Source organism: Gadus chalcogrammus, chromosome 16 (genome assembly GCF_026213295.1).
Source record: "Gadus chalcogrammus isolate NIFS_2021 chromosome 16, NIFS_Gcha_1.0, whole genome shotgun sequence".
NCBI lineage: Eukaryota > Metazoa > Chordata > Actinopteri > Gadiformes > Gadidae > Gadus > Gadus chalcogrammus.
Genome location: NC_079427.1, coordinates 2779736 through 2791053, shown reverse-complemented (window position 1 = coordinate 2791053; position 11318 = coordinate 2779736). Strand labels below are relative to the sequence as shown.

Sequence of the window (11318 nt, the reverse complement as noted above, 5' to 3'; positions counted from 1 at the left end):
CAAAACAGCGACCCACACGCAGACACTTCCGTTCTGCTCCTTCAAAATAAAGGTCCCTAACAGGAACTCGGTTACATAACTCCCCCCCCTTCAAAAGAAACGTCCCCGTTTCCACACAGCAACAACCTACGCGCACTTACGAAAAAAAGAAAAGAAAACGGAGCCACTTGCAACAATATGTAGCAGTAACGAGGGAACATAACATTTTTACCTTTAAATAACAATCAACACGATACTATGTAACGGGTATAAGAAATACTTCAATTATTTTATTGAAATTCCTGCTAAAATGTGTATATAGCCTGTATATTGAATTAATAATAATAATAATAATAATACATTTAATTTAGAGGCGCCTTTCAAAACACCCAAGGTCACCTTACAGAGCATATAGTCATCATACATATTTAAAAAAAAAACAAGACATTGTGGAAAAAAAAAATAAATAAATAAATAAACAAGCAATAAGAAATAAATAAAACAAAAACAAGACAAAACAAAACAAAAAAACAATCAAAACAGTGATCAGTTAGACGTTGTGTGCGAGTTTGAACAGGTGAGTTTTGAGTTGTGACTTGAAGGTTGTAATGGTGTCTGACTGTTTTATGTGTGGGGGGAGGGAGTTCCAGAGCCTGGGTGCTGAACAGCTGAATGACCGGGCACCCATTGTAGTGAGTCGTGATGTGGGGATACATAGTAGTCCAGCAGAGGTTGAGCGGAGGGAGCGGGAGGGAGTGTATTCTTGGAGGAGGTCGCAGAGATAACTGGGGGCTAGGTTGTGGAGAGCTTTGTAGGTGAGGAGTAGGGTTTTGTATTGGATGCGGTAGTGTACTGGGAGCCAGTGAAGTTGAATGAGGACAGGGGTGATGTGGTCAGATGATTTGGTGCGGGTGATGATCCGGGCGGCTGAGTTCTGAATGATCTGCAGTCTGTTGATGAGTTTGGTGGGGAGTCCGGTGAGGAGGGCGTTGCAGTAGTCTATGCGTGATGTGACAAATGAGTGAACTAGGATTTCAGTGCTGGATTGGGTCAGTGATGGGCGGAGTCTGGCGATGTTGCGGAGGTGGAAGAATGCAGTCCGGGTGATGTTGTGAATATGGGGTGCGAATGAGAGGGTGTTGTCCAGGATGACGCCGAGGCTCTTGACTTAGGAGGAGAAGGGTACTGGGAATCCATCGATAATTATGAGTGGAGCTGGGGTGTGTTGTGATTTAGTGAGGGTGGATTTGGATCCGATGAGCAGGGCCTCGGTCTTGTTTCCATTGAGTTGAATTGTCCTGCAATCAGTTTAATTGCGCCATCTACTGTTACCTTTAAGGCCGCGTTCACATCTAGCGTTTTTTGTAATAGGGAAAATTTGAGCCGACAGTTTAAAAAAAAAAAAAAAAAAAAAAGCTGGCAGCGTTTTTTGTCCTGTAAGCGCCGAGAGTGTTTTTTCCATCGCCTAGCAACGAACCCATTCTAGACCCGACGTTACTCGCCTACTACGTATCCAGGCTGGAGCCCATTAGACATGTCGTAGATCTCGACATGTTCTGTAATTTAAATTATTAATCGCTCCACCGGCACTTTCCCGAGTGATTTGTCCGCCATTGTTTCTTGTTTTGACGGTTCAGTTTCCTTCGTGACAAAGTCTCAATGTTCCGCTTGTGATTGGTCAGTTGCCAAAAAGACACCTGACGTCGGGCGCTTTCTTCCTGAAAGTTGAACTTTTTTCAACGCTCCGTATGGCAGAAAAAAAACGCTGGGCGAGGCGTTTAATAAAACGGCCGTGACTTTTTCCAGAAACGCTCTGCTCCATAGGAATATAATGTAAAACAAGCGCTGGCAGATTTAAAAAAACGCTAGATGTGAACGCAGCCTAAATCTATATATATGATCGCAAACCGGATGCGCTTCCAGTTTTCCAGCTCTCTGCTAACTATGTGTGTTAAATGTGCCATGAAGTTACGTTTCGTTCATTTTGTCCGCCATGTTCCACACGACGCCACGTGGCCTGTAAAATTTGATAGGCACCACTAAGGGGTGCCGTTACATAGTTTAATTATTTATCTAATGTTGCGTTTTGCATTTTGCATTTTTCTATTGTATTTTTTTCTTACTTTTCTATTTCACAAATATATAATAAAAGGATGATGTTTGTTAAAGAAATAAGTTAAGAATATATTGTATTGTTATGATAAAACCACTATACGATCACATGTTAAAAAGAATTCTGTTAAAAATCATTATATTGTATTAAGTCACATCTTGAAATGCTAATGCATTTCCTGTAACCGTAGAATGTCAAGATGTGATGTACTTGACCAGTTTTCCAGCTCTCTGCTTGGGATGTCGGATCCGGTGAAAGTGATAAATCATATATTGTGTGTGCGCATCTACCTCATTACAGCTACCACATAAAGAACCATCATCCAATCCAGCCTGTGTGTGTTCTTGGCGGTACGGGTACAGCAGTTACACTATACCCTTAACCATAAACACAGAGCATCCTACCCACTATTCCTAATCAAAATAGCTGTTTTGCCAAAATAATAAACCAAAATAATCACCACAATTATCTCAATTAAAACATTTGCGGTACAACATTTACGTTCTGCTCCACAGAAATAATAACAAACCAACATTCAAACAGCATGTCAACCCACATTCGTAGTTCAGATATAATACCACACATTGTTAGACACCCTGTTTGCATTGGAATGAACCGGTTAACTATAACTGATAAAGTCCTTGAAATGAACTGGCTGTCTCGCAGCTCTTCCTGAACGGGATACAGTCTGTGGTGGCAGCCCTGTGCCCCCAGCAACGAGGGGCTCCTCAGCTGTCCAGTCCCCATAGGAGGGTCCCTCGCCCTGCCGTGGTTGGGCATGAAGAGGGGAAGTGGGAGGGCAACTTGACAAGCCAGCGAGCAGTGGCAATGTGTAACGTTTCAGTCTGTCGTAATGGACTACCTGTGTCTGTGCGTCAGAGTCCAAAGGACAGGCAAACCGATGGGTAAGCCCCAGTTCTCCTTGAGAGCCCAACACAGCCAGGACCCGGTGTGGTCCCTTCCAGTGGGGAGCCAATTTCATACGGTCCTCTGTGGGATCATGAAGCCACACTAAATCCCCTACTGCATATGGTGTGTGACGGACGGCTCCGTCGTAGTACAGCTTTTGTTTCTCGTGTGCTTGGACACCGCTCTGTCTGGCACCACCAAACGCCATCTCCAGTCTCCCTGCCAAAGAGGCCACAAAGTCTGCATGGGAAGAAGGTAAATCTGATGATACCTGGGATGGCACCATTGGGATTATAGGGGGTGGTGCGTGTCGTGTTAATCCCTAAACATTTACAGTCTTTGCACAATCTCTGCTTCAAACTGCCGACCTTGATCACTGTGAACAGCTTCTGGAATACCATGCACTAAAACATAATCCTCTAACAAACACTGTGTTACCGACTGGGCTGTTTGGTTAGGAAGAGCATACAGATTTACATATTTGGTAAAGTAGTCTTCTACCACCGATACATATCTGTTACCCTGTTCGCCACTCTCTGAAATGGTAGAGTAGCTTGAGAACCCCCCATCGGCGCCCTATGCTTGGGCGCTGGGGCTTTGCGGGTTTGGCATGGGATGCACTGCTCGCACCACTGTTGATTATCTTTAAACATAGAGGGCCAATAACAAGTTTGCCTTGTCCGTTCCCATACTCGCTCTGCAGAAAAGTGTGCCGAGGCAGGACCCCCGTGTAGGTGCTGCAGCACATCAGGGACCAGCGAGGAGGGCACGACCACCTGACACGTCACCCCCCGTGCGGGAAGATTTCACTGTCCGGCAGAGCAGTCCGTTTTCTACAGCAAGGCGGGGATATTCAGTCCATAATTTCCAACATGACCGAGAGCTACCTTTCATGTGCCCCCCGCGGTGGTCGAGAACTACTCCCCTCAATCCATTGAAACACTGCACTTGTGTCAGGATCGGCTCTCTTATTCCAGTCCCGTCATGTGAAAGTGCATGCATGAAAGACATGTCAGACTCACTGTCTGTGTCCACTTGCTGCCCTGTGGTGAGGTCAGAGGTGCAGGGGATCCACAGCAGATGGCGGAGATGACAAAATGTCTGACCGGGGAACCAATGGCTCCGTGTCTGAGCCTACAGAATTCACCTGAGCAGCTGTCTCCTGATGGGTGTGATTCACCACACCAGACCCTGGGTTTTGAGGCCGCCTTGAGAGAGCATCAGCATTGACATGCTGCTGACCCTCTTTGTGCTGCATGACCCAGATAAAAGGGTCATGTGGGGTCCTTGTCAATCGACATGCTGCGAAGACCCAGCAGAGGCTTATGGTCAGTTATAATGGTGAAGGCGGCTGATCCAATGTAGTGTCTGAACTGGCGTACAGCCCACACCACAGCCCATAACTCTCTGTCGAATGTACACCATCACTTTTCGGTGGGAGCCAGCGACTGACTAGCATACACCAGCACTCTCTCCAGCCCTTCCCTGTCCTGAGCCAACACGGCCCCCAACACGGCCCCCCCCCCTCCAAGGTTGACGCGACATACAGAACCACAGAGTCACCGACCCCATTGGTGGTTCTATGATTTGTTCCAAAACAGGGGTCATTAATGGGCCACAGGTTATATTCATACATCCAAGCACACAAATAATCTATTCAGTACAGTGCAAATTCTCTCTCTCTCTCTCTCTCTCTCACCTCTCTGTTCAGCCCCCACTGACGGTTTCTCTTCTTACTCACGTTCCTGCTCGCGCTCTCTCTCTCACTCACTCACTCACGTATACACCTTGCCAAGCTCCTGTGCGACGTATCCACGGGTCAGCCAAGGCCTGTAGTCCCCGCCAACTGGAGACGCCCCGTCTTCGAGGCGGTACACGGCTTGTCTCGCCCAGGTAGGAAACCGTCCTCACGGCTGGTGTCAGAGAAGTTCATCTGGCACGGGCTCAAGAGAGATGTGAGGGCCTGGGTCGACACTTGCACTGCCTGTCAACGCGCCAAGGTGCATCGCCATGTCAAGGCCCCCCTGGAACACTTCTCGGTGCCCGAGCCGAGGTTCGACCATGTCAACGTGGACCTGGTGGGACCCCTACCCCCCTCGCATGGCTTCACTTACCTCTTCACCATGGTGGACAGGATGACGCGCTGGCCGGAGGCAGTCCCGCTCTCCTCAACGACAGCCCCCGACCTGGCCCGGGCGTTCATCGCGGTGTGGGTCTCCCCCGCTACGGCACTCCTGCTGACCTCTCCTCTGACCGTGGCCCGCAGTTTACTTCGGAGCTGTGGGCGGCGGCGGCAGAGAATCTGGGGGTCGTCGCTGCCCCCCGCCCCGCCCAACAAGAGGATGTGATGGACGATGTCACGCCTCCTCCCGCACCTCCTGACTTTGCCTACAGTCGTAGGGGCCGGGCCACACGCCCTCCGCGCCGCGAGGATTTTGAGTATTGAGCAGTGGCGGTTCCTTCATAGGGGCGATTTGTGCGACGCACTACCAAACAGAGTTTTTTTGTTTTTTTTTATCTAGTTGTTAAGGCGGGTGATTAATCTGCTGTATGCAAACTGGTTGTATATGTCATTGTCCAATCAGATTAAGGTCGCGCCTGGTGTTGCCACGCCCATTTGGGGCGATTTCTGTCAAGCCCAAATTTGCACCAGAACTCTCCCATTGACATTCATGGTACGTCCGTTTTTTTCAAAAATCATGCCCCCAATACATTTTCTATGAGGGTTTATGTGCTCGCACAAACGACGTGCTTACGTCATCTGTCTGTTGCTAACCCGCGGGAACATGAACATTCTACGAAGAAGATGGCGAGTGTCAAGTGCAATACTGTAGTATCTCTGAGAGAAGTGCCCTTTAGTCGTCGTACTAATGCGGAGAAGGAAGCGATAAAACAACTAGGACCCCCTAGACCTGATTTAAACATCAAGCAAGTGTCAACGAAAGGGGAGAAGGCCTACACACGATCTTTTAAAAATAACTGGTACGACAGAAAAACCTGGCTAGCCGGCTGTGATGTAGCCAATGCTCTTTTTTGCTACCCCTGCCTTCTCTTCCACCCAGAAAACAACACGGCAGACGGTACAGCGTGGACAATAAAAGGGGTAACGGATATGCAACATCTGTCGGACAAAGTTAAAAAGCACGAGAAGGCAAAAAAACACATGGACAGCTGTCTGAAGTTTTCAGCTTTAGGGAGAGTGAACATTGCTACACAGCTGGATGAGGGGTATCGGCTAGCAGTGCTTCGTCACAACGATGAGGTGAGCAAGAACCGCCACATACTCAATCGGCTCATCCAGTGTGTGAAGTTTTGCGGCATTTTTGAGCTAGCTTTGCGAGGCAGAGACGAAACCGAGGGCTCCGCCAACCCTGGTATTTTTCGGGGCCTTGTCGATTTTGTGGCACAGTTGGATGAGGTGTTTGATGAGCACCTGAAAACGGCAAGTGTCTTCAAGGGCACATCCAAGACGATTCAAAACGAACTGCTGGGGTGTATGCTGGGTGTGGTGAAGGAACGGATTGTCGAGGAGGTGAAGGCTGCGAAGTTTGTAGCCATCCAGGCTGACGAGACCACCGATGTCAGCACGCAGACCCAGCTGGTTCTTGTTCTCCGATACATCGACGGCAAGTATGCAGTGCATGAACGTTTTTTTGAGTTTCTTCCCCTCACCGAGTCAACGGCGACCTCTATAGCGAATGTGATCCTGGAGCGACTGAACAGTCTGTTTTCCGACGACGAGAGAGAGAAACTAATCGCTCAAGCGTATGATGGTGCCAGTGTGATGAGGGGAGAGAAGGCTGGTGTGCAGCAAAAGGTGCGTGAACACTTCAAAAATGCACATTATGTGCATTGTTACGCACACCAACTGAACCTGATCATGCAGCAAGCCACATCCAACATAAGCAAAGTGAAGGTTTTTTTCTCTGAGCTGAGTGGGATTTCGAGTTTTTTTTCCCGTTCACCCAAGAGGACCAGCATTCTCGATCAGGTCGTCGCCCGGAGACTGCCGAGGGCTTCAGCTACAAGATGGAATTTCAACAGCAGGATCGTCAACACTGTCAGTGAGAATCGAGCCGACCTCATTGAATGTTTCGAAACCATCAAGACATCATTTGACCAACCAACAGTGAGAGAGGCATCTGGGTTCATCCGAATGCTGCAAGATGAAGACTTCGTTTTTTTCTTGAGCGTTTTTCACAACATCATGCCCCATGTGGACATCCTGTACCAGCAACTCCAGCAGAAGGACATCGATGCAGTACTCATCCAGCGGGCCCTCCAGAGGTTCACAAGCAGTGTGCAGGCCATAAGGTAAGATTATAAGAATATATTGATAACTATGTTGTACCAATAATGATTAATTAAATTATGCCAATAATGATTAATTAAATGTAGCCTCTGTGGTGTAGTCTAGTTTGTTGAAATGACTGCACTAGCTTAAAATCCTTTGCAATACTAAAGAAAAGTTGTGAACTAAAGAGTTCTGTGTGTGTTTTATGTTGTTAAAAGGATACAGTGAAATAATGCTGTTTCAAATGGATAAACAGCCTGTAGCATGTAGACTACACAACAGCAAATGGCCCAACTAACAACAAATGTTGTGTATTTTCTCAGGGGCTCCCCCTCACTTCAGCAGGTCCAGGGAGAACCAGCTGCCAAACGATCAAGGACAGCGTTGGGAGAGGAAGAAAAGCAGAGGATGGCTAAAGAGATCTGTGACACCATCTTGGCTCACTGCAAGGAGCGGTTTTCCTTCACCGACCACCTAGTTAGTGCCACCTTACTGCAAGGAGATCTGTTTGGAAGGTACTGCCATTCATTTCCAACCGAAGCGCTGCATGCCACTGTGAAGGCATACCCCATGCTGGATCAAGCAAAGCTGCACACAGAGCTCTCCAGGGGCGGCGCCAAGCGGTTGCTTGCCGTTGCTTGCCGTTGCTATAGCAACCCCAAGCAATTGCTCAGAAACCCCAGAGCAACCCCTGATTTTTTGACAAACTCAAACAACATATTTGAAATAATGCCTTTTTCCGTAAAATGGTATTAAATAAGTTCAACTAAACCTATGGCCGAATGCGGTACCCGTCACCATACCGACCAATCCTGTCATATGAATCACCAGATTAAGTGCATAAGTGAGTAGCGTCAAAATTTCAGGGCCGTGACTGTCGTTCAAATCCAGTTCCCGAGCGTTGGGCATGCGCACACTCTGTAAGTGACATGAACAGATTAAAAAAAAACATACGCACAATTAACACAAACTATCCCAAGCAATATGTACAATATTAATTAATTATTATTTAATGTACATGAAACAATAATTTCATTAATAGCATAGTCTTACGAAAAATAAATAACATTTCAAATATGCGGACATCTCGCGGCGAGATTATCAGTCAGAGATGTTCGTTGCCGGCTCGTTGGCGCTTAAAAAATATGGACAAGTTTTTACTATTTCGAAAGAAATCAAGTTCAAACACGACTCGCGATGGCGAGGCTGAGGATGGGCTCGTTAATAGCCAGACTTGTGTTGGACTTGGTAGTTGTTCGGAGGGGGGTTATGCTGAGGTCAAGAAACTGAAGAAAATATTGTAGCCTACACAGTTCTGAATTAGCAATACAATGTTATCACATGGTTGCTAGCAATGTTGGTGTGTTACCGTATGGATAAAGTGGAATATTGCAAGAAGTCCTGTGATCAAGACATCGATTTAAGGTAGGCCGTTTGGTTATTAAGTTTGCCCGTCGCAGCATGTTGACTTGGGGCCCATGTGATTTGTTTTGAAGTAGAACTAGATTATAGGTTTGGCTCATGCCAAAGGATGGGTTTATCGTAGCCTGGTATGATCCGCCCTTAATAGAAGTATTATGAAGTATAATAGTATCAACAATAATAGCAACTATTGTATTAATGTTCCACATAGGCCTACATTTGAGACGTATCGCGCAACTAATGTGAATGCTTTGGAATGTACCGTGGCGACGGTGGGTCTGAGATGTGCAATTCACCACTATTGACAGGACAGCTAACCTTGTAGTTGGGGGACTGCTGACGGGCTGTTGATTGAACTATGTTTGTTATCGTGTGGCCGCAGTGCCACCTGGACTAGCAGTGAATGTGTACATGCCGCTGGGCTATTTTCATGTTGGCCTTCTTAAAGATCTTCCTCTATATTGTTCTATGTCTTTACGTCTTTATGTCTGTGCGTGTGTGAGGGAGAGGGAGAAAGATAGCGCACGTTGAACTGTCAAATGATACGATCACACTCAATCACAGTGGTGCGATTAGTCTGTGTTGTTACTGTACTGTAAACTTGCCTCGTACGGGACCGCAACCACCCCAACCCGTGCCGAAAATGTCTTCCCGGCCGTGTCTCTGCCAAATTCAGGTGTTTTGATCAAGGTTTTTTTTTTTTGACCAGCAACCTCTTGAATTCATACAGCAACTGTTAAGCAACTGCAACAAATTATTTCTGGCGCCGCCACTGGAGCTCTCCCTCATCTACGAAAACCCAGAGTTTAAGGGATGTTGTGGTGCACTGGCACTTTACCAGCTGCTCATGTCCTACAACCTACAGGACACGTTCTCAGAGACTGTTGCTCTGTTGAACATCATTATCACCACACCCATGACCACCTCTGAAGCAGAGAGATGCTTCTCAACTTTGAAGAGGATAAAGACCTTCCTGCGCAACTCCATGGGCCAGGAACGTCTTAACGCCCTGGCCATGCTTTCAATGGAACGGAAACTTGTCCTTAGCATGCCTGACTTCAATGAGAGAGTCATTGACTGCTTTGCTGCATTAAAAGAGAGACGCAGCAAATTCCAGTACAAGTGATTCTCTCTCTCTCTCTCTCTCTCTCTCTCTCTCTCTCTCTCTCTCTCTCTCTCTCTCTCTCTCTCTCTCTCTCTCTCTCTCTCTCTCTCTCTCTCTCTCTCTTCCCCCCCCCCCCGTCTTTCTCCCAGTAACAATATCAAGCTCTTTTCACCTGTTGTGTATTTTGTATGAAACAAAGCAGTGTTAAGGTTGCTTTTTTCAATTGCAGTATAACATTGCCATGCTTGAATATTTCAGTGTGAGGTTAGTGAGTCATGTTTTCTTTTAGAGTAGACCTTGTTCAGCAAATTGCTTATCACATGTACCTCATTTAGTTTCCCTTCAAATGCCTCATCAGTTTCTTTGCCAGTGCTCAGTCTTGGGATTGTCACCTGCAGATCACTTGACTTGTAAATTGATGTTTCTCTTGTACTCTGTTGTCTTTTTGGACTCTGAATGTTTACACCTTGCTAAGACTGTGACCTTTTTTTATTTTTGAGAAGAAGCTTACTTGTGGATGTTGGATATTCTTTGATATTTTTCCATTGTGACTTTTTTACTGCTACCTACTGAGCATTTTGAACTGTGGCAAAATATTTTGGACATCCTTCTTTTTGTATCTTGCTGGTCTACCATCGTGCCTTTGTTCAAGCACCTTTTTGACTCAGTAAAACATTTGAACTTGACTTCCCTTGTCTGCCTCTCTGCAATTGAGTCTCTCCTTTGGTCTTTTGGTAAACTGTCAGCCTGCTTAATTGATATCTGATACCTGCATTTATATGCACTAACAAGTTAGGGAAATGGTCTTGCTACCTAGACAAATATACCTCAATCCTATGGACTTTTATGGTACTTATGGACATAACGGGGGGAAATTGCACCACCTGAAAAAAATGTCAGGAGCCGCCACTGGCTCTCAGTGCAGGAGAAGTCCTTCTACCTTCATCAGGATGACGGTACCTTGGAACAGGGACGCTAATGATCCAAAACATCGAAGGAGAACAATGGGTATAATGAAGGTAATTATACCTTAATTTAGTGATATAATTTGTTGTGTTTTTTTTTATTCTGCTGAAAGCGATTCAAACACCAAATTCAAGTACATTTTATTTCACTGTGGTGGGCTCTGCAAACTGAAACTTACTTATCCAAATGAATCGTAGATCCTCAATGGATTCTGGATTCACTAAAGCACAGCAGAGCTGCACCACCACATCAGCGTCGCTTCGCAAGGTGTGCGGAATGAAACGCAGGATTTTAAATTCTTTCAAATGGGCTTTTGCCCTTTCAACATGGATCCTGGTCCCTGCAATGTCTTAAGTTAATTTGATCACTCTTTCAACCAGCCATGATTCAAAAATGGAGGTATGTTGACACTAACTCCTTCTGGCACAATGGCTAAGATTAGAAATCCCTTATCAGCAAGTATGAGATCACCTGACTTGAAGACCTCCAGGATTCCAAGATGGACTTGTCAGAACCAGATCAAGGATACA

At 46.2% G+C, this 11318-nt stretch overlaps 1 protein-coding gene across 1 annotated transcript; it reads left to right on the top strand.

The window, feature by feature from the left end:
- Positions 1-5480: 5480 nt before the first annotated feature.
- On the top strand, positions 5481-9843 carry LOC130406727 (zinc finger MYM-type protein 1-like). The gene is made up of 3 exons (XM_056612414.1): positions 5481-7315; positions 7619-7928; positions 9559-9843. The coding sequence occupies exons 1-3, from the start codon at positions 5721-5723 to the stop codon at positions 9841-9843; spliced, it is 2190 nt and encodes a 729-aa protein (XP_056468389.1). The 5' UTR covers positions 5481-5720.
- The last annotated feature ends 1475 nt before the right edge of the window (positions 9844-11318 follow it).